Genomic DNA, 25,077 nt, shown 5'->3' with positions numbered 1-25,077 from the left:
TCACCCGCCGTACTCCAGGAAACACCACCTGCCAACTCTCATAATCCATTTCCCTAATTAATTTTACTAATTTGGGGACTATATTTAGAACTCTTTCATATATTTTAACTTAAGAGTTATTCATATTTTGTGTATATAAAAAAACCTATTACAAAATTCCAAATAAACATGAACTAAATTCAAATTTACATATTCTTTTTGCTTGGGGTGGGTGATTGTTTCTCAGTGGCAAGCAAAGGGATCCCCTATTTAAGGGTTTGTGTCGCTTGCTCTTAACAACTTGTTTTTCTGTCTGATCCCACCATCCCGTGATGTTATCCAGTATGATAATTAAGTGACCCCGTGGACGTGTGAAACAGCCACTGAGCAACTAAAAGGGTCGTTAGCAATCAACAACCTGTTGCCACTCTGATTACACATATTTGGCCCGTGAACAATTTTTTGTCCACCACTAAATTTAGTTCCCTCGTATTTTCTGAATCTAAGCAAAGGACACCCGTCACACCCCAGTAATTTCTCCCCGCTTAATTAGGAAAACCTAAATACCCCCAGTAACTTCTCACCCGCTTAACTAGATTCCCTCCCCTCGTTTCACCCTATTTTTCTAACTTCTACCATGTTCGATCCCGTCAACCTACTCGTCAACCACTTAAGCAGAATGCCTCCCCTCTTTCACCCTATTTCCTAGATACAAAAGCTGGATATAACTATTGTGGACCCTAATTTACGATCACCCGTCACACCCCAGTAACTTTTCCCCATTAACTAGGATAACCTAAATATATCGCTATGATCACCTGCTAATTCCTGAATACAACTTTAATTACCCCCCACACCTGTCACATTGTCCTGATTTATTACCCTAATTAGCATAATTAATTACCTCCCCCTCCACTTTTGTATCCAGCCTTTGTATCCAGAACTCTCATTTATATACTACTTGTGTCTAAGGTCGGCACATTTAGGGTGAGCAATGTTATTACACAGCCAGCAATCAATTGTGGGCTGACGGGAGGTGATTTTGCCATTTAAAAGGCAAGGTTTCATGCAGCAGGCAGACATAGCGAAATAATTGAAAAATTGTCCAAAAAATACGTGTAGAAAAGAACGTAGATATAGATGTAGAAAGCGCAGCCTGCAGTTTGGTCAGTGATAAGCTTTCCGCGCGTGTGATGCTCGCGCCGAAACGATAATAGAGCAAATGTACTAACAACAACACCAGTGTAGAAGTTTGCGGTAAACTCGAGAATAGAGTAGAACAAGAAAGCAAAAACACGAAACATTTTCTGATTATATTGTAATCATTCGAATTACGTATAAAGTCACTGTCTTTTAGCTATCAAAACTCGTCAGTATGATAAAGATCACCGAAAAATTGTCAACATGTCCGGATTCGGCATTAATCGATGTAGTTTAGGTAGGTAGGTAGAAGTGGTGAGGTCCTCTCTGAGAGCCTCCAAGTAGAGCTGAGCTCCGTTTTGATCCACACCCTCGTAAATTGTTGTCTCCGCGTTCTCTTCAGTACCAGCCTGCATCATTTAGAAAACCTAGGATTGCAGTTATCCTCTGCTTTCCTATTTCTCCCAATGATTCCAGCTGATACGCCCCGAAGTATCTCGCCCTGATATGGTTTAGTGCTGGGCAATGACACATCATGTGCTCAGGTGTCTCCTGTGTGTCTGTTTCTTTGCAGCTCCTGCAATTAGCATTGTACGGAAGCCCCATCTTCATGGCTTGCGTGCCAATGGCCCAATGGCCTGTGATGAGTGCCGTGATCCTTCTAATATCCCTTTTGCTTTTGGATATTAGTTCTCGAGTTCTCTTGCTATTGATGGTTGGCCAGCAGAGCTTTGATCTCCTGAGACCCTGCTTTTCTGACCAACTTTTACTAGCTAGTGTTTTGTAGTGTTCGTGAATCCTTGCTTGGACTGTATTAAGGGATTCAGGTAGACTAGTTGTATAGGAGTCGTCTGCCGACCCCTTTCGTGCAAGTTCATCCGCCTTTTCGTTTCCTGGTATATCATTGTGCCCTGGCACCCATGTTATCTGTACATGGTTGTTTGTTGCTAGTATGTTGAGAGCCGACTTGCAATCGGCTACTAGTGTCGAGTTGGTTCTTGCTGCTGCGAGAGATTTGATAGCCGCTTGGCTATCCGAGTATATCCGTACCTTGGTATTCCTGAGGCATTGCTGAATCGAAAGCTTGGCTGCTTCCAAAATAGCGAGTACCTCAGCCTGAAAAACTGTCGCTGATTCTGGGAGGTGGAATTTCGATTCTATCCCCCAGCTTTCAGCGAAAATTCCAGCCCCTACACCACAGTCCATCTTGGAGCCGTCAGTGTAGAGTGATACCTCATTTTGTCCGGTTACTCTGTCATTCTCCCAGTCTTCCCTCGTTGGAAAGGTAGTCGTAAATCCGTTTCCAAATCTTATCTCCGCTGTCATATAATCCGTCTTGTTCTTTGCCAGATAGTTGTTGTCCTCTAAGATACGGCAGTGCCCTGTGTGGTAGCCTTTCCAGCAATTACTTGCCTTCAGTCTGGCCGCACTCTGCGCTGCCGTATCCTTTATGAAAAGTTCTATCGGCATTATATCCAGAATAGTGTTCAACGCGGCAGCCGGGCATGATCTTAATGCCCCTGTAGCTCCTGCGCAAGCTGATCTTTGTATTCTTGTCAGCTTGGCAATATTGTATGCTCTTGTCAGGGCTGGCCACCAGACTAGTGCCCCGTATGTGAGAATTGGCCTTACCACTGCTGTATAAAGCCATAATATTATCTTAGGGTGTATACCCCAGTTTTTGCCAAACATTTTCCTGCACGAGTAGAATGCTATGCTGGCCTTTCTTACTCGTTCCGTGATGTTCAGTTTCCACGAGAGCTTCGGGTCTAGTATCACTCCTAGATACTTAGCCTTATCCGATAGCTCGAGTTCGATTCCATCTATTTTTGGTTTGCTGTATGTTGGGATCTTTGTTCTTCGCGTGAAGAGCATCAGTTCGGTTTTACTCGGGTTTATACCTAGTCCGCAGGTTTTTGCCCATTCATTTAGTCGGTTAAGGGCCCCCGTCATTATATTACTAATGACATCTGGGAATGGTCCTGATACTAGCAACACTACGTCGTCTGCGTAGGCTACTACTTTTACTCCTCCGCTATTGAGTTCTCTCAATATGTCGTTCATGTTGATGAGCCAGAGCAGTGGCGATAGAACCCCGCCCTGAGGTGTGCCTCTCTTCACAAAGCGTGTGAGGTAAGTGCCACTCAGTTCGGCTGTTATCGTCCTGCTCGTGAGCATAACTCCGATCCAAGCTCTGATGTCTCCTTCAACGCCGATCGAGTTGAGGGAGCTCAGTATGGATTCGGCGTTCACATTATTGAACGCACCTTCTATATCTAAGAAGGTGGCCATTGTATATTGGTTAAAATGTAGCGATTTTTCTATGTGGCAAACTACTTCGTGTAGTGCCGTTTCTGTCGATCTGCCCTTTCGGTACGCATGCTGAGCGTCCGATAGATGCTGCCTCTCGGTGTTTTCCCGGATATGAATATCGATCATTCGTTCCAGCGTTTTCATTAGGAATGAGGTAAGGCTGATCGGCCTGTAATCCTTTGCTAGGATATGTCCTCTTCTTCCTGGTTTTGGTATAAATACAACTTTGGCTTCCTTCCATAGAAGCGGTATGTGTGTTAGTCTGATGCAAGCCGTGTAAATGGCTTGCAGCCACCTACTGATGCTGACCTGTGTTGCTTGAAGCATTGCCGGGAAAATGCCGTCTGGCCCCGGACTCTTATATTTGTCGAAGGAGTTTATCGCCCAGTTGATTCTTTCAATGGTTATGATATCCCTTGTGTGTGTTGGTTGATGAGCCCTCTGACCTTCAGTAGGTGCTGGCTTTTCTCGAAGGTTGCCTGGAAAGTGTGTATCCACTAGTGTCTCTAGGGATTCTTCCACCGTTGTAGTCGCTGATCCGTCTTGTTTGTGTAGTAGAGTTGGGCTGTTATACCCTTTAGCAAGGACCTTGCTTAGTCTAGCCGAGTCTTTTATACCTTCTAGCGATTCGCAGTAAGTCCTTTAAGAGTCTTTCTTGGCTGCGTATATCGCTTTTTTGTATGCTTTTTGTGCTTCTTTGTATGGCTCCCATTCCTTGGTAGCATAGCTGGAGTTATAGGCTTTTCTTGCCCTCTTTCTTAGAGTGCCTAGCTCTTTGGTCCACCATAAAGGGTGTTGTTTCTTAGAGTATGAAACCTTGCATGTTTCCTTATATGCATTGTTTAGAATGTTTGTTAGGTCCTCTACTTCCTTGTCCAGGGTCGTCGTAGAGGTTTGTACCCGTATTCTTCTGTTGCTAACTTTCGAGTAGACAATCTTACCGAATTTGTCCCAGTTTGTTCTACGGGGGTTACGTTTCGGTTCCGGTTTGCTAATCGGAATCGAAATTTCGAAGAAAATGTACCTGTGATCTGAAAAGGAATTTTGTTTCGACACTATCCACTTTTCAACCTTATATCTACTAAATTCTGTCTGTAAAGTGAGGTCTAACACCTCTTCCCATCCCTGAAATTCCCTTGTGCTTGGGAATATAAAGGTGGGTGTGTTACCGGCAGATAATATTATCAAAAAGAGACTCACCCCTTTCGTTGGTTTCCGAGCTTCCCCATAGTGCGTGCCTCGCGTTAGCGTCGCATCCGAGCACCAGGGTCGTCTTAGTATCTTCCGCCCATTGCAGCAGCTTGATGACTGGCTCAGGTGGAGCCGGTTCATCATGGGCCATGTAGGATGAGGCTATCACCATCGATGTCCCATCCGCCGCCACGAATCTGGCAACTGCTAGATCCGGTGTGCTAAGATTGGGGCATAGAAGTGCGTTATAGTTATTCTTTATAATAATACCTGCTCTCGGCCTACCTGTCGAGTTAGTATAAAAGAGTTTATATCCTTGTTGTGTTAGACCCGAGATTTGTCTGTCTCGCGTCCATGGTTCTTGAACGATGCCTATGTCAATGTTCCTCTCACTGAGAAGAACTGCAAGATTGGCTGAAGCATGCATGCTGCGCTTCAGGTTAATCTGCACGACTTTAGGCATCGGTGTTGGGTGTTATGTCTGGGGTCTTGTCGTCGATGACCAGGTCATCCAACAGCTTGTTGGTGTCATCGACCTCCTCGAGAACATCATCCGGCTCTGCCAGGAAGACCTTGATCTTGGCCTTCCGTAGGCCGTACCGGATGGTGTAGTCGGCCTTCTCAAGCTGCGGCAGGCAGCGCTGGTTGATGAGGAAGAGGAACGGCTGGCTCGTCTTCATCTCCTTCTCTACTTTGAGTATTGCCCAGTCCTCAGTATGCACTTCTGGGTTCTGAGCCCTCAGCAGCGACAGCACCTTTCCTTGGTCAGTCTGCCCCTTTGGCAACCAAATGCGAGCCCGCGGCCTCCTTGGAATCTCCCTGGCGTGGACGAGCCTAATGCTAAGGCCGTCCCATGCATTTCCAATCTTGGATATGCATTCCGCCAGGAAGGTCCTCGAGAACGAGTCATCGCACTTGATCACCCGGTGCCCTCTGACCATGTCCGACGAGTCGAAGGAGGGGATCGGACCGTCTGGCACGGCTGATAGCCTTTCAGCTACCATGTCGGCCACCTTGATCTCGATCTCCTCCCACTTCTCCGACAGCAGGCGTCCGTCGTCGTGCAGGTCGTCCACCAGTGCCATCGCGAGGCTGTCTCTGGCTACGTCGCTGAATTTCTTGGCCTTCTTCACAAAGGAGGTCGGTCTTGGCCTCCCCTGTGCGTCCTTTGCCCGTTTCGGTGCGCTCACGCTTGCCTCATGCGAGCGGTCCCTTTTTGTGTTTGTTACAGTGGCTTCCGGGCGCGTCCTCATGTATTCTTCGAATTCTGCGATCTCCGCAAGGCATCGAGTCTTGTCCTCCGCATCGCGCTGGTCAGTCTTGCCCTCTGCCTCATTCTTGGCATTCTTGGCCGAGAATAAAACGGGCCCGACTGACCTTGGCCTTACGCTGCTGATGCGTAACGGTGGCTGCCTTGCTGGTACCCGGCTGGGTTCCGCTGCTGTGTGGGTTGTTGTTCTTGTTGTCTAGTGGGGTGCTGGTCTTAGCAGCCCCTTCCGTTCCCATCGGAGCCGGAGCACCCTGACTGGGTGTTCGCGGCCCTACCTCGACGGTAGCGGAATCGGTTTGGGGTTTAACCTCCCCCGTGAGGTCCGAAGCTACGGTGTTGGGTTTCATTGTCAGTACATGATCGCCCGCGTTGCTCGACCAGGCAAGCGCGGCGGGCCTGAGGGTTGTTGGGGCTCTATGAAAAAGTCGACCGTGACTCCGCCCCAAAGCCACGGCAAGGCCACTTCCGACCCAGGGTTGCCCGGCCCTGGGAAGGCTCCGTTAAAACACAGCTGGATTAACCCCTCAGCTGCGAACCTGAAAGTCAGCGGGCACGGGTCGCTTGACACGCCTGACTTGAGGGGAGGCACTTTAAAGACCTGCCCAGGTCCGCCCGACTACGATTCGTCAGCATCCATAGTCATAGCTAGACTATGGACCTGCTTCCAGCCGCCCTCACGGGGAGAGTATAGTCGCACTACCATCGGTGCACACAGTTACGGCAGGGGACGAGTCCCCCGTTGATCCCCCTGCGTACCCGACGGCTGACGGCCCGATGTAGTTTACACGGGTAAAGTTCGATCAGATGGAGGAGCGATAAAGTACACGTCCAACTACGACGACGATTATGACGAGTGTGGTCAAATTCTATCTACCCTAACCCCTTAAATAGGACAAATTGTATTATTACCCCTGTAATTACCGAAAGTTCTCTCTTAAAGGATTTAGCAACAACAACGCCAACGTATTCTCCCGGTCCAGATGGACTCCCTGGGTGTGTACTTAAGTTTTGTGCTTCAACCATTTGTAAACCGATTCCTAAACTTTTTCATTTGTCTATTTCATCATCAGTTTTTTCAACTATCTGGAAGGGTGCGATAGGGGATGCCCAGAATTATAGAGGTATTTCTAAATTGTCGGCAATTCCTAAAGCATTTGAACGTATTATTACTTTTCATTTGCATCATTTACGTTCCTCGCTTATATCACAGTGTCAGCATGGTTTTGTTAAGCGAAGATCGACCACTACCAATCTTCTTGAATTGTCATCTATTGTAATAAATGGTTTTAAGAATAAAATGCAGACTAACGTAATATATACACATTTTAGTAAGGCCTTTGACTCTGTTAACCACTCTCTCCTTTTATTCAAATTAGATCAGCTGGGGTTTCCATGTAATCTATTAACTTGGATTTCAAGTTACTTGAATGGTAGGGTTAGAAGAGGGTTATATTTAAGAGCGCTGTTTCTAAGATGATTTACGTGACATCTGGACTTCCTCAAGGTAGTCATTTAGGCCCTTTGCTGTTGACTTTGTTTATTAACAATCTTCCCACTATCGTAGCACCTTCTCGTGTACTAATGTACGCTGATGATGTTAAGCTTTGTTTATCGTATAAAGATATAGGGTCAGGTTTCAACTTACAGTCAAATATTGATTCTTTTTAGGGATGGTGTAAGTACAACCTTTACAACCTTTTAAATTTGAACTGCCTTAAATGCAACGTTATGACTTTTTATAGGGGTACTCGTACGTTTATTAGTTATTCTCTTTAAAATGCATTACTTGACCGTATATATTCAATTAACGATTTAGGTGTTCTACTCGACCCAAAACTTAAATTTGACTGCCACATAATGGCCATTGTCAATAAAGCTATGAGTGTTTTTGGGTTTATATACTCATAAAAATTAATTTCTAAATTTTGGAAATCTCGCCATTAAATCGGCCTACTTTTGAAAATAGAAAAAAAGTTTCTTGTTACACAGGTACACAGCAAAAAATTTCCACGAACCATTTCTAGTTTTCCATGATTATTAGGTGCTCCTGAGTAAAAGTCCCATACAAACTTATGTCCCATCACCTACAGGTTCCGCGGTATAGCTAAGAATACAAAAATCCGATGTTTGCCGACATTTCGATTTATGTGGCCGATAAAATTGGACTTACCTTAATTATTTTCGCTGAAATCTACTCTCAATACATCACGGCATTCCTAAAAAATAGTCCCCATTGTGAACCATTGCCCATGTCTTTGGAATTCGACGCCAAAGGTGAAAATCCCAAAATTGTAGAGATTTTTCTGATGGAAAAACAATTCTGAGAGTTAAATCTTGAATAGAACTAATTTTAACTATTCATTGTATCTATTGTTCATTGTATGCTTTAATTTCGGTTTAAAGCGTTTTCATAAGGACATTTTATTGGATTTCTTATACTAATAAAACCGATTTTTTGATTTCATTATCTACTCCTAAATGTTGTCAAATTTTGAATAAGTCATGGCAACCTCTAGAACTAAGAAACTAAACATACTGAACATACATAGAGAAATGTATATGTTTACTTTCATTTTGTAGGATGCCTTGACTTTTTTAAAATTTGACAACATTTAGGAGTAGATAAAGAAATAGAAAAAACGGTTTTATTAGTATAAGAAATCCAATAAAATGTCCTCATGAAAACGCTTTAAACCGAAATTAAAGCATACAATGAACAATAGATACAATGAATAGTTAAAATTAGTTCCATTCAAGATTTAATTCTCAGAATTGTTTTTCCATCAGAAAAATTTCTACAATTTTGGGATTTTCACCTTTGGCGTCGAATTCCAAAGACATGGGCAATGGTTTAAAATGGGGACTATTTTTTAGGAATGCCGTGATGTATTAAGAGTATGTCCTACCGAAAATAATAAAGGTTAGTCCAATTATATAAGCCACGTAATTCAAAATGTCGGTAAACATCGGTTTTTTGTATTCTTAGCTGTACCGCGGAACCTGTAGGTGATGGAAAATAATTTTGTATGGGTCTTTTACTCAGAAGCACCCACATATCATGGAAAACTTGAAATGGTTCGTGGAAATTTCCTGTGTTATTAGAAAATTTGCCTTTGAATACAGAAAACCTTTCTTGATGGAAAAAATTCAAGAAAGAATTTTTCTTAAAAACCGAAAAATGAAAATCTCATATGTTTGTTTTGCCGTCGCAGCCAAAACATTTTCTACGTATTTAAGGACAAAATCATCTTTGAATATATGAATGAAATGACCCTAGAATATAGAAAAGTAGCCATTAACTTCCTTCGGCTGCCGAATGTTAACGACAATAAAAGTGAAGTGGGACGAAGGGCCTACTCGGCCCGACTACTACCCGGCTAGCGACTCCTCTGATCACCCGAGCGTCAGTTGTGAAAAAAATTCGTAAGTGATGGACGTGATTTTCAAGCGTATAAGAGGGGAAGCCTTTTTCAAAATATTCAAAGGTATGTAAATATATAATTTTTTGTATAGCGCGCGTACAATTGTATGTATGTAATTAAAAGATAAATTCCAAATCTCTTTACCAAGCCTATACCAATTTAGTTGAATTGTTTCTTAGCTAAGAGCTACGTACATACATACATTTGTACATAAATTTGTGGGTGTAAAGTTCTATAATAACTTTATCTTATTACTCCAATTTTAATTATTTTTCACAGTGAAAATACCTGCAGTTGCATCAACCAAATAATTTGTTTGGCGAAGCTGTAATTTTGTTTTAAAACCTTCTAAGGTAAGAAAAATATGTTGTATTTGTTTGACATACTTATGTACATATGCATGTAAATATATGTACGCGGCTCACCCGATCTGTAACCTCTCTCTCGCTCGCTTGACCTACACGTCGCGACGTTTCTCTCTTCTCCTTCTTAAAATTGTCATGATCTGCCCTGCTTACATTCGGTCTCCCTTCGCGCAAAGGACTGTATGTAAATATATATGTAGGTATGTACGTGTCTCTCCCGTGCCTCTTTCTCTCTGAAATTCGATTTTCAACCCTTCATTTTCTACCTGTCTTGCTCCTCTCTCTCGGTCGTTTGACCAACGTGTTTGTATTTTGGCTATTATTAACATTACATTATTTCAAAAAAGTTGTTTATCTAAAAACAAATCATTGAAATCCCAATAACTCTTTTTTTCTAGATGAGGAAAGGCGAAGAAAATGGATCACCTTAGGTCATATGAAGTTCAACAGACCTTGGGTAATAATAATGTTTTCTTAAGTCAAAAATGTGTTATTTAAAAATGTTTAAATGTTAAGTGTTAAATGTGTTAAATGTAATTAAATATAATATGCAAAAGAAAAAACCAAGTTACACTTTATTTTTAGGGTTTCAGTATTAATATAAAACTTCCTTTCAAGAAATATTATTTCTTAAATAAAGAAATAAAATTTCTTGAAATTTCTTAAATCAAGAAATAAAATTTCTTGAAAGGAAATTTGAACAAGAAAGAATTTTTCTTGTTTAAAAGGTGCCTTTCTAAAAAACCCTTTCTTGAAACAAGAAATTTAATTTCTTGAAACAAGAAAGAAAGCACCTTTGAAACAAGAATCGCCTTTCTTTTTTCAAGAAATATTTTTTCTTCTTTTAATGGTGGGTTTCTAAAAAACCATTTCTTGTTTTAGGAAATTTAATTTCTTGTTTCAAGAAATATATTTTCTTGTTTTAAAGGTGCCTTTCAAAAAACCATTTCTTGAAACAAAGGCGAGGTCACCTTTGGCAAAAATTCTAGAAAAAATTTTCTAGATTTAACGGAAATTCTTCGATTTTTTTTTTATGAATGTAAAGCGTTCGTCAAAAGAATTTGATGACCCTTATACAACCATATTATTATTTACCTCCCTTGTCCGTCCTATTTTGGAATATTGTTCTTCAGTTTGGAGTCCACAATATCAAGTGCACATCGACCGTATTGAGTCGAACCAAAAAAAAATTTCTCCTTTTTGCCCTTCGTAGTTTGAACTGGGATCAAAACGTAAGGCTACCTCCCTACTAGAGTAGATTACTATTGCTTAATTTGCCTACATTTGAAAACCGTAGAATAATGCTTGGTACTATTTTTATGCACAATCTTATAACAGGTGATATCGATTTTGTAGAACTGGTAAATCGTGTAACTTTTACTGTTCCCGCTAGACTAACACGAAATTATTACCCTCTTAATTTGCCTCGATGTACATCAAATTTTACTCTGCATGAGCCCTTTCGCGTTCTATGTACAAATTATAACAATCTTCATCATTTAATTTGCACTTCAACATCTAACGCTATATTAAAAACCAAAATATTATCTCATTTGCTTCAATCTTAGTTTGACCCATTATAATCCTTATGTGTCCTGTCTCTATTTGTTTCATGTATTTTCCCCGCGAACTCGCATTTTTGTCCTAATTGATAAAGGGTCCCGCGCGTAACAAGCACGTGCTTGGTATCGTTGGGCCACTTGTTTGTACTACTCGTAGTGCATCAACGTCCATCATATATCACATTGGCCACACGATCGGCGGTACGCATTACAGCGGTGCTCGGGTCCAGCTCGTCGGATTGGTCGGTTCCTTTCTCTACCAGCTACCTAAGTTTACTAACACAAATCAATGCTTAATGCGCTGATCATACAAAAAAAACAAAATATAATAAATAATAGTGAGTGTACGTTAATATCCTAGGCTGCGCCGACACGCATTTGAAAGAATTGGTAAATTATAGAAAATTTATATCCGGTGAAGAGATCAAAGATGTTAGTTGTCCCCTACCTCTACCCACCCAACCACAGATGCACAGATTATTGTTCTACTACTGAAGTTTGTGTGAGATAAGCATAAGTACTCGACCGATTGAGATATAAATAATTTAAGCCATCATGATCATTTTTACAATTATGTACAGCGATTCCATTTTAATTTCGATATTCAATAACAAAACAAAAGAGTAACAATTATTCTTACATTTAACATTAATTACCTATATACCTTTCTTCATTTGTTGTTTTACTAAATAATTACTTGGGGCTTGTGGTGGAATATATAGTTTCAAATCAATATATATATATATCTATATATATACCTATATACATATAAATAGTGTATTACATATTACAAGAAGTAAGCATGCATTCTTGTATTGTAATACTCACAGACGTTTAAATCATATGCATCGATGTATCGTTGGGCCCAAGATGATTCCGATGTTTATGTATATGCTCTGTATAATCGTAGACGTTTACGAATTTAAGTTATATGTATATATAGATGTAATCATAATCAAAACAAATTATATTAATACATGACAATAAACAAATATATGCTACTTTAAGTAGGTTTTCTCTTATACTTTTAACAAATTTTAATCGCAACAAAGTTGATCAAACTGCGGCAGTGTGGAAACTTAAGACAGGAGTTCCACGGAACGAGAATCAAAACAGATGTATGAATTTGAGCAGGTATTCGAATTTAGTTATGACGCTGCCATACGGTTTTGGGCACTTGTCAACCTGCACCGGTTTTCCATTTGAGGCCGGGACAGTGAAAGGGTTCTTATAGGGGTGAATCCAGCTAATCGCTACAATTGCCTATAATATCGTGTAGTCGTAGGCGTAGAAGGGAAGCTAGTTCTTGGCGACTGAAGCTGTAGCGGTTGCGTAATCCGTATTCCCATGTGTCTGCACCGACTATGCCCGGGGGGCGGCAGCTTCGCCGTAGACAAATTTGAGGGTTTTCAAAGCTGGTTCACAAATTTTCTCGGATCGAATTAGCCACTTTGCTGGGTGCCTGGACGGTGCACATTGGGATGAAAAGCCTTTTTTTTGGCATAAAGTCCAAAATTATCTTGTGAAATTTTTGTTTTTTAATCTGTTAAAGAAATGTTTAACTAACATAAAACTATTTTTGAAATATTTTTGTGACCATCCCTGGCTTTTTGCCAGGTCTCTAAAGTCAGCTGTTCGAGTTAAGTTGCGTGCGCCTAAATTTTTCTACGAAGTGTCACAAAAGTTTAATTATTTTCGGCTAAATTATGGAAAATCTTCGTCAAAGTATGTATAATATTGCTTAGAGGGCTTACACTAGAAATGCTTTTGTTTTGTGCTGTTTTTAGTTGTTTTAGGGAACCATGTTTTGTGTAGAAGTTTATAAATATTTGTGTTTCGTGGAGTAGAACTAGCAAGTGTACGCAGGATTGCGAAAAGTGCAAATGTGGTAATATGTGTTATTGTGTATATGATTAAATGGAGTTAATAACTTTTGCGCATACTTGCGCCATTTCGTAATATTTAAATAGATTCGGAACAACTCGACATTAGTAGGGGCGAACTGCTGGAAGTGTGGCTGAAGAATAATTGCAGCTATGTCGATACCGTTCACTGGATGTGCGAAAGGTTCAAAAATAAAAATCGACTGTCTGAAAATACGCTGATTGGCATACTATTGGCATCAAGAAGACATTAAAAACTTCTGTTTCTCATGTTAGTAAGCTGCTAAAGAAACACAAAAGGCATGTTAAATGCTTCAAAAATGCAAATGCAAGCTGGCTTGCATCAGAAATATCATTTTTTAAAAAAAATGAACATGGTGGAAACAAGACTGGTCGGCCCCATTTAAATTGCGAGAATGGTGGATCGCGTTAGAAAAGAAAGATGGCTTCAGATCTCTCGAAAGAAAATCCTACAAGTTTTCTAATGCGCTTTTAGAGGCACCCCCTGTTGAAGAAGTAATGGATAACCCGCATTTCGAGTTCGAACAAAATTTGGAATTCGAGTTAAATACAAATGATGAGTAAAATAAAAATATTACACGTACATTTTATTTATATATGGGATTGGGACAGCTGACTGGGCGTGGTCAAAATCAAAAAAGAATAAAACCCGAAATTTTTCCCTGTTTTAATTTAGGGCACAATTAATTGGTGGTTTAATTTAAATTATCTTTTGTTAAAGCTTACATGAACTCCACGTGGGTAACCTTGGTAGTTTTCACTTGAAGTACAAACACTGCCGTTGATAAAAGAATATACGTGTGTATAGTTCAAGGAATATAAGTGGAATGATTGTACAGAACATTTTCTGGAGTCTGTACTTCCAATAACACTACGCAGAATCAAAAATTTACCTCGGTGGATGCTATACTTATGGATTCGTTGCAAATTCCCAAGTTAAACTGCGTTTTCCAAAAAGTTCCCCGACGCAAGGATTCTTACCAAAAGGACCTCAAAGTTCGAAAAATGCTGAAATTTGCCAACTTTCCGGAGCTCTCAGAGGCAAACGGATTCATGGGTTAATTCGGTGTTAAAATGTTTTAAAAGATACACTCTTTATCTTTCGAACCCCGTATTTAAAATAATTTTAAGATTTTTATTAAGGAGGAAACAAATTTTAGAAAACATAGTAAAAAAACATAAAAGTATACAGCTGCGGTCAAAATAGTAGTATTGCCGCCCTATGTTTTTAAAGGTTTGTTGCTGTCACTTTTCTTATCCAATTAGTCTAATAGTACAATTATAATCAAAACAATATTACCAGGAGAAGAAAAATTAAAAGTTAATTTAAAACAACAACAAAGCTGTATGCTTCAATGTTTTTTGACTATGTTTTCTAAAATTTGTTTCTCCCTTAATAAAAATACTAAAATTATTCGAATTATTCGAAGTATAGGGTTCGAAAGATAAAGAGTGTATCTTTTAAAACATTTTAACACCGAATTAACCCATGAATCCGTTTGCCTCTGAGAGCTCCGGAAAGTTGGCCAATTTCAGCATTTTTCGAACTTTGAGGTCCTTTTGCTAAGAATCCTTGCGTCGGGGAACTTTTTGGAAAACGCAGTTTAACTTCGGAATTCATAACAAATCCAAAAATATAGCATCCATCGAGGTACATTTAAAAAGCATTAAAAATGCTGCACAGTGTAATCTATGCTGAACCAAAAAGCTTTATCATAGCGGTAATATCGAATAATCTACGCGGTCTCTGCATTCCACCAGCTACCGATAAACTGCATAGCGAGTTCAGACCGAAATATTTAGCTGTCTTCATATTTAATAGTGTTAAGTAGTTCTTTGTTCAGTTTTACAATAAACTTCCTTTTTTATTAACACGAAAAGGATATTGACTATTCAATATTAATTTATATCACATCATATACATATTATATCAGAAATCCTAAATTTTATAGAAATGTTAACAGTTTAACATACAATTTTGGTATTTTAGCTGTGTGAAAAACACCTCCTGAGTTAAAAACATGTTTTGTAAAAAAATAACACAATTGACATGTGTGTGTTATTTATGTTTCTAACATACATATATAGGCTAAAATTATTAACACACGTGTCAATAACTTTTCTGAACTTAACACTTTGACATAACATGTTAATAACACAAGTTATTTACAGTGTGTGCTATTTTCCGAACCCTGGTTTATAACCTACTAGCCTGATAAGAATTCAATCCATGGGCATTTGGTTTAGATTTAAGAAATTTGAAGGAATATTTCTAATGTGAGTTTGCTTGAAATGTTACAATCGTTTCAAGATGTGGTATGATATTCATCCTTTGACAGTTGAAAAAAATTGCAGTTGGAGACACCAACCAAAGACCAATATAATCTCTAAGATGAGTATCGGCCAACCATTAACATCGTTTTGCAATATGCAAAAATATGAAAGTTGAGAGCGTGTGAGTACCCAGTCGTATCTTTGTCCACAGTAAAAATGCGATACAATGTTGGATCTAGAATGCATTCTAGATGCAACCTAAGACATCTCTCCCATATAGCTTCTTTTAGAAGGCAAAATGGGAGCGGTCCGTTCAATCGTAGCTTCTCCCAGTCGGAAGTTTTGGAGTGGTCGGCTTTCGGAATGCATCCGGATCGCATCTTTGTCCACAGTAAAAATGCGATACAATGTTGGACAGCATCCAGAATGCATTCTAGATGCAACCTAAGACATCACTCCCCTATAGCTTCTTTTAGAAGGCAAAATGGAAGCAATCCGTTCAATCGTAGCTTCTCTTACGTCGCAGCTGAACCCTTGCCGAGACCCGAACGCTTGCCGATCGTTCGTTTTTTTTTTCAATCGGTGCAATTATAGTTTCCATCGGAATGCATCCATTGGCATGGAAAATACATATGAAATGATAATCTCTTAAACGGTGGTCTTGAAAAACAAATAAGGAGAACAAAGGAGATATTGCAAAAACGCGCGCGGTTTTTTCGTTTCTTATGCATTTCTTGTCACTTGTTTTTTGGAATTTGACCAGTTAAGTGTAATTGATTTTTCGGTTAAACCATTTTTAATCGTTTTATTTTTTTTCAGGTTTCGTTAAATATCCCTCACAATATTAATCACAGTCGGCTCGTTTTTGAGGGATATTTAAAATGAGTGATGTTTACGAACCCTGATTTTTTTATAGTTCTTGAAAAACAAACCATTGTGCTCTTTTGTGCCAAGTAAGTATAGTGCGGTGATAAATTGAAATAAAAAACAAGAGAGAGAACGCTATAGTCGTGTTGGTGTCCCGACTATTTTATTCCCGTCACCAAAGAGTATAAATATATAGAGAGGACATGTCATACAAAAGAGTCTGTCGTACGGCGGGTTCTAGCGGTGGAACCCGCATTTTAACAGTAGAACCCGCACTGCTCGATTCTACTTGGAATCTATTCGGCCGCAGCACTGCTTGCCATTTGGCCCAGTGGATAAGACATCTGACTACCAATCTAAGCGGTATGGGGATCGAATCCCGTTGTAGAATTTCAATTTCTTGCGGGGTTTTTTTATTTTGTTTTTTAAGAGTATTTTGTTTTTTTTTTCTATTTTGTAATTTTTTAGTTGATTTTTTCTATAAAAACTGAAATCCATCTAATAAAGATGGATTTAATTCAAACCTTTTGTATATTATTGAGTGTCATTTAAATAACATCGAATAATTTCTTTACCACCGCCAAAAATGATTGGATTTCCATTTTTACATTTGTTTTTACATTTCGCTTAGGAATTAAAAAAAACCCGCCCCTGGGAAGCCCGTTCTTTACTTTTTTAATTTTAAGAAATTTTTTTTGATTTTCCAAAGTCAAGAATGCGTTTTTCAGCTAAAAAATTTGACTTTGGGCTTAACAAAAAAGTATTTAAAGTTTAAAAAAAAAACGATTTCCTGGGGGCGGGTATTTTTAAGGCAGAAAAATATGCGAAAAATTTAAAAACGATCGGTTGAGCCGTTTAAAAATGCCGATGAACACGGACTTTTAAAAACGTGGTTTCGAGAAAAACATGTCACATGTAAAACACGTATAGAGCACTTTAAAAAGACGTTTTGCGGTGTTCACTGTATCTCCGCCAAAAATTGACGAATTTCCATTCTGCTTTTACATTTCGTTTAAGAATAGAAAAAACCCGCCCCCTGAGAAATTTTATTTTTTATTTTTTTACTTTAATATTTTATTAAGCCGTGCAAAATCAAAAATTATTTTTTTTAGAAAAATTGTTCAAGTACTAATTACATCCTAACTTCCAAAGTTCTTTTAGATTGACTTAAAACTTTTTTGTATAATCTTAAGATGTTAATCTACAAGAAAAGAAATATAAAAAAATTTTTAAGCTTTTAACTAAAATAACAAAAAAAATATATATATTTCGAGACATCAAAAAAAGAAAAGAACAATATTAGAAAACGTCTGCCCCTTGCGGGGATCTAACTCGCATCAACATCGCTGATCAACGCTTTAACCAGCACGACCATAGACCGAGTTGAAAATGTTGGACAGAAAACCCTTTTCGACTTTTAAATGTTGTTGGCCCTAGATTATAGAAATTACAAAAATGAAATTTTGTCGAAAATGTGTTGCCACGTTCTCGCACACATACACACAAAGCCCACTTACACTTATGCATTGTGTACTCAATAAACGAATTCTAAAAATAGAACAAGCTCCTTCCCCCTTTTCCCCTTGCCGACAACAGTTTGAACAGAAAGTCAGAGTTATGCCCTCTCTATATAATGTATACTTTTTGCCGTCACACAACTAAAGGAAGTGCGAACGCTGCACTCGGGTTGGTGTCCCGACTATCTAATATTCGAACCTCAGCTAAAGGGAGTGCGAGGGAGATACATACATAAATTTAGATTGCGTATAACTTTTTAATGAATGGTCCGATTTGAAAAATGTCTTCTACATTTCGATAGGTATAAATATACACAACAAAATCGCATTTATACTTCTCGGAAATCTTTAATGGTATGGGTGCCAGACACATTTTAAAATCGTTAGTGGGCGATTGTGGGCGTTAGAGGGGGCGTGGCGCTCGGTTGAAATAAACTTGCGCTGCGTAGGACGCCCAAGAATATGTGCGGAAAATCTCAACCTTTTAGTTTTTGTAGTTTCCGAGATCTCAGCGTTCATACGGACGGACAGACAGACAGACGGACATGGCTAGATGGACTCGGCTAGTGACGCTGATCAAGAATATATATACTTTATGGGGTCGGAAACGCTTCTGTCTAGCTGTTACATACTTTTGCACGAATACAATATACCCTTTTATTCTACGAGTAACGGGTAAAAAATAAATTAAAATCAATTATGAGTTGTGTTTTAAATATGGAGGTTTATTGTTTTTGTTAAAATATTAAGCGCTGTCAGAGGAAAGCTTAAATTACACAGGTCGACAAAATTAAGACTTTTTCTTGGCCCAAGCATAAACGCTACAAACCCTGAAAGAATTTTAGCTGTAGATTACTACCTCATACTTGGAAACTTTCCATCACGTCGAAGTTTTTAGAAATCCGTGGTCAAAGTTCCAAATTTTCGCTTTTTAGGCACTTTTTGTGGCTTAATAGCAAGAAAACCTTTCGTAGCCCAGAGCCACAATTTAGCGGAATTGGTACCTTGAACCTTTAACTTCAAGAGTGTCTAATCCAGGGAACGTAACTGTTATAAGTTTTATTTTAAAAATCACACTTTAACAGTTATTTTCTGATTTGTAATATAAAAATATAAGTATAAAATATGCGCGGTTGCCTTTTTTAACAAATTTTTAGTAAGTTATAAAAAGCACGGGTATCATGTTTTTTTTAATTATTTCATTTTTTCAAAAATGTCAAGGCAATAACTGTTATTCATAAAAATCAAAAAATAACAGTTATTTTTTGAGTTTTATTATAAAAATCAAAAAATAAAAATCATTACGGATTTGTAAACTACAATGGCTAATAAAAATTGTGGTGTATTAAACAAATTTTTAGGACCCTTCTAAGTGCGTGATTTTTTTGTATGAAAAATTTACAATAACAGTTATTTTCGTTCCCTGGTCTAATCAAAGATATAGAGGTCGCCCAGCTTTGTGATTAGACAATCTTAAAGTTAAAGGTTCAAAGTAACATTTCCGCTAAATTGTGGCTCTGGACTACGAAGGGTTTTCTTACTATTGAGTAGCAAAAAGTTAATTCGGCATAAATATCTTCATAAAGTTAGTGTCAACTCAGAACCTGTGCACTTAATACAGTGGAAATTGATTAAAGCCAATAAAACTTAAAATAAAAACTTAAATAAAAGCCAACAGTGGAAAAGTGAAAAGACTCTGAAAAATCCACACACACTCACTGGCAATATACAACAACAAAACACTAAGCAACTACTGTGAATCTGTAACAAAACAAAATCACTCAACATAACAAAACACCCAAAACGCACTCAAAAATAAACGCACTCAACAGCAACATGTCAGCTGCTAAGCGCATGCGGGAAAAAACCAACCCGGATCTGAAAGCGAGCCGGCGACCTGATGAATCCTCAACACAGATGCTCCAACTCATCAATGAGAGGTTTGATGAGCAGAAGGAGATTCTTTCCAGCGAGCTGCGAGAAAGTGAGGCCCGCGTCCTTAGCAACCTCCAGGAGAAGTTCCAGGCGATGGCAACCGAGATCCATAGCAGGACTCCAATACATTACGGGCGCTTTAAGTTATTAAGACAGACAGTGACTAAATTAATTGAATCCGTGAATATAGGCTTTTGTAGTCGTAGGTTTAAAAACTTAACATCTACAAGTCAAACATGGAGAAATATAAAGTCATTAGGAATAGGCAAACAAAAAGCAACACCAGTTCAGGATGTTGACGTAGAGGAACTGAACCTAAGACTGTCGGAATGCAATGTACCTGAAATCTGCAATAACAATATGTACCTGAGATCAGTACCTGAAAATGTCTGTGATAATAGGTTTAGATTTGTGAGTGTCAATCAATGTGAAGTGCTTTTCAACATCCTTAAAATCAAATCAGATGCAGTTGGACTGGACGATATCAACCCTAAATTTTTAAAATTATTGCTTCATAAAATCATACAATACATAACACACATTTTTAATACTGCCATAACAACATCTACATTTCCAGACAGTTGGAAAATCGCCAAAATAGTCCCCGTCCGAAAGGCAAACAATGAATATAGGCCCATCTCTATCCTTCCCTATTTGTCCAAGGCCTTTGAAAACATAATGGCAGCCCAAATTAATTTGTTTATGCAAGAAAATGATTTACTAAACCATATGCAATCCGGATTCCGGAAAAATCGTAGTTGCACTTCAGCTATCATAAAAATTTCAAATGAAATACGTGACTATGCTGACAAATCCTTTGTGACCTTCCTTGTACTCTTTGACTATAGTAAAGCCTTTGACACTGTTAATCATGATGTTCTATGTGCAAAATTAAAAAATCAGTTCAATTTTTCAAAAACTGCCGTTAAACTTATGTCCTCATATCTACTAAATCGTCGTCAGTCTGTTGTAATCTCAAATGTCTCGTCTTCTTTTGTATCTCTAAAACGTGGCGTGCCTCAAGGTTCTGTTCTTGGTCCGTTGCTGTTTACTCTTTATGTGAATGATCTTCCTTCTGCGTTATCAAATTGTTATGTCCATATGTACGCAGACGATGTCCAAATGTATGTGAGTCGTCCCCTACCTAGAATAGATGAGTGTGTAGATATATGTAATAGTGAACTGGTCCAAATAAGCAACTGGGCAAAAGATAACGGGTTAGGTCTTAATCTGGCAAAATCCAAGTGTCTCATAATTTACAAAAAGAAAATTAGCATTAACTCCATCCAGCCCTTAGTTTTAAACAGCTACCTATTGAATACGTTGAAAAAGCCACAAACTTGGGCTTTGTTTTTAACAGTACGCTGACCTGGAGTGATCACATTAACGCAGCTGTAGGGAAAACGTATGGATTACTCAGAGCAATTTACCAGGTTAGAAATTATTTACCCACAAACATACGTTTGTTGCTTGCCAAATCGTGTCTGATCCCAGCACTTTTTTATGGGATTGAAGTTTTTGCAAACAGTGATTCAATCAGCCAGCACAAAATTAAAGTGGCCTATAATAGCATCGCGAGATTCGTATTCAATCTGCATCGATTTGATCACGTCACAGGATTTGCTTACAAAATATTTGAACTGCACTCGGCAGACTGGATGAAAATGAGAGTGTTAGTATACCTACATAAAATAATTATTACTAAACAACCAAGCTACCTCTTTGAAACGCTTAGATTTGCCAATTCGCTCAGATCAAGAACTATCATTCAAATAAGGCATAGATCACTGCTTTCTGACCGGCAATTCTTTATTTATGCAATAAGGTCATGGAACCAACTACCAAACTGTATTCAAAATATTAGTAGTGCAGCGCAGTTTAAGGCAAAATTAATTTCTCATTTCCAAGCAGCTAACATGACATAAAATAAACATAGCGACCCTAGCTTTAGATTAAATATAAGTATAATTACAATTTGTGAATTAGAGTTAAGTCAATTATTGACACAAAATTAACTTGTCATGTGTGACTAGCGCATTAAATTATAAGTATTATACTTGTAGCGTTAGGAAGAAGATATAAATAAATAAATAAATAAATAAATAAATAAATAAATAAATAAATAAATAAATAAATAAATAAATAAATAAATAAATAAATAAATAAATAAATAAATAAATAAATAAATAAATAAATAAATAAATAAATAAATAAATAAATAAATAAATAAATAAATAAATAAATAAATAAATAAATAAATAAATAAATAAATAAATAAATAAATAAATAAATAAATAAATAAATAAATAAATAAATAAATAAATAAATAAATAAATAAATAAATAAATAAATAAATAAATAAATAAATAAATAAATAAATAAATAAATAAATAAATAAATAAATAAATAAATAAATAAATAAATAAATAAATAAATAAATAAATAAATAAATAAATAAATAAATAAATAAATAAATAAATAAATAAATAAATAAATAAATAAATAAATAAATAAATAAATAAATAAATAAATAAATAAATAAATAAATAAATAAATAAATAAATAAATAAATAAATAAATAAATAAATAAATAAATAAATAAATAAATAAATAAATAAATAAATAAATAAATAAATAAATAAATAAATAAATAAATAAATAAATAAATAAATAAATAAATAAATAAATAAATAAATAAATAAATAAATAAATAAATAAATAAATAAATAAATAAATAAATAAATAAATAAATAAATAAATAAATAAATAAATAAATAAATAAATAAATAAATAAATAAATAAATAAATAAATAAATAAATAAATAAATAAATAAATAAATAAATAAATAAATAAATAAATAAATAAATAAATAAATAAATAAATAAATAAATAAATAAATAAATAAATAAATAAATAAATAAATAAATAAATAAATAAATAAATAAATAAATAAATAAATAAATAAATAAATAAATAAATAAATAAATAAATAAATAAATAAATAAATAAATAAATAAATAAATAAATAAATAAATAAATAAATAAATAAATAAATAATTAAATAATTAAATAATTAAATAATTAAATAATTAAATAATTAAATAATTAAATAATTAAATAATTAAATAATTAAATAATTAAATAATTAAATAATTAAATAATTAAATAATTAAATAATTAAATAATTAAATAATTAAATAATTAAATAATTAAATAATTAAATAATTAAATAATTAAATAATTAAATAATTAAATAATTAAATAATTAAATAATTAAATAATTAAATAATTAAATAATTAAATAATTAAATAAATAAATAAATACATAAATAAATAAATAATTAAATAATTAAATAATTAAATAATTAAATAAATACATAAATAAATAAATAAATTAATAAATAAATAAATAAATAAATAAATAAATAAATAAATAAATAAATAAATATAGTAACTAATTATTGTTTTTATTTTTTTCATGACCTCATGGACAAAGTTTTGACAACGCACTATGGTCCGAGCGGCCGATTTTTTGGCATAAAGTCGAAATTTGTATGTTAATGTTTTGTATTTTTGATTTTAAATTCTTAAAGTTAATAGATCATATATATAAAGACTTAAAAAAAAGCGTTAAAAGCTACACTAACGCTTTTATGAGCTTTCAAAAGTACACAATCGATCAGCTGCTTTTGCGGTTATTCCACTACATTGTTCGGCTCATTTATTATGATAAATTATTATTATATGATAAATTTAAAAACAATGACATATGTACTTTAAACAGCTCAAAACATTTTAAAAACGTGGTAAAAATGTGTGATTTCATGGATACACACTATTACTTTTGCAACATTCAACCATAATGAGTTAAACAGTTAAAGTTATTTGAATTATAAAGTTTAAATTTAACGTCTAAATTCTAAGTGACCATGCCATCTTATCCGAAGAACTCCCAAAAATATCATATATATTTGTCCCTTTCTAAGCCTCTAATGAACGCTCAAATGAATGAACCAAACAATGTAGTGGAATAACCGCATTAGGACTAAGAAATTGGAGCGAGAATATTTTCTTTACGTTTGTGCAAAAAAATAAAACTTTTCTGTCCGGACTAAATTAAGTAAATTGTGGAAATGGAAGATCAAGGTATGTAATATTTAGTGTGTATAGTACATTTATGTGTAATCTTTGTCTTCGACCTGTGTTTTATGTCCAATTTTTGTGTATTATTATAGAAAATTAACATTTTTTCCCTGTGTTTCGTGGAATAAAACTAACGACCCGACGTCTGCCCACAAAAACTAAGTAGGGGAGAGTGTGGTAATTTCGTCAGCATTTTTTCAAAGCTATTTTTTGTCCATCTTGAGACACGTCATCATATTTATATTTTTATTGTTGAATGCGGTTAGCACCAAGCTTTAAAATGTGACATTCCCCTATTTTTTTAATTACCTTGGTGATTTATAAAAAACTAAAAAGTAAAACCAATATACTGGGGCAATCTTGCCACATAGGGGGGTAAAATCGGCACACCAAAGGGGCAATTTCGTCACCTGAAAAATGTAGGGAACTTTACGCCTGTAAGTATGCTACACTGATCAAGCGTATTATTTTTGATGACTTCCTATATTTGTCGCTGCTGCCGGTAGTCTGTTCGTTAGCCAGCTCGTCAAATAAAAAAAGTTAAAAATCACTAACGCAGAAATGCACATTATAGCACTGTGTATTATATAAAAAATCGTGTATCTTATTCCTTTTGAATTGTGGCATACAGAAAAAATTTGGTCGAGAACTAAATGTAGCTTTTGAACTGTTAAAACACATTTAATATTATAGCTTAATTATCTTGGAATTCTGTGCAAAAAAAATGCATTGGTTGTGTCATGCCGTCTTGAGGGACTAAAACAAAAAAAATTATATATTTTTAAAACTTATGGATTCCGAGATATTGCAGGTGACGAAATTTCCCCTGTGACGCCATTTTGAACATATATAATATCAAATAAAAACACCTCTTAACGAGGTAAAAAACAAGAGATAACGTTATAGTCGGGTGCCCCGACTATCAGATACCCGTTACTCAGGTAAAGGGAGTGCGAGGGAGATGTAGATATAGATTGAAAACTTTGATCACGCATAACTTTTTAACGAATGGTCCGTTTTGAAAAATTTCTTCTACATTTCGATAGGTATTGATAAACACAATAAAACTGCATTTTTACTTTTCCAAAATATTAAAATTTTTAAAATCGTATATTAGCGATTGTGGGCGTTAGAAGGGGCGTGGCACCCTTTTGAAACAAACTTGCGCTGCGTAGGAACTCCTAAAATCTGCAT

General features: G+C 36.2%; 1 protein-coding gene across 1 annotated transcript; it reads right to left on the bottom strand.

Moving 5' to 3' along the window:
* Nucleotides 1-4,626: 4,626 nt before the first annotated feature.
* LOC138912613 (uncharacterized) lies at nucleotides 4,627-5,803 on the bottom strand. The gene is made up of 2 exons (XM_070213755.1): nucleotides 4,909-5,803; nucleotides 4,627-4,844 (listed from the first exon to the last, which is right to left on the bottom strand). The coding sequence occupies exon 1, from the start codon at nucleotides 5,706-5,708 to the stop codon at nucleotides 5,079-5,081; it is 630 nt and encodes a 209-aa protein (XP_070069856.1). The 5' UTR covers nucleotides 5,709-5,803; the 3' UTR covers nucleotides 4,627-4,844; nucleotides 4,909-5,078.
* Nucleotides 5,804-25,077: the final 19,274 nt, after the last annotated feature.

Source organism: Drosophila takahashii, chromosome 2R, assembly GCF_030179915.1.
Source record: "Drosophila takahashii strain IR98-3 E-12201 chromosome 2R, DtakHiC1v2, whole genome shotgun sequence".
Taxonomy (NCBI): domain Eukaryota; kingdom Metazoa; phylum Arthropoda; class Insecta; order Diptera; family Drosophilidae; genus Drosophila; species Drosophila takahashii.
This window is presented reverse-complemented; position numbering and strand designations above follow the sequence as displayed.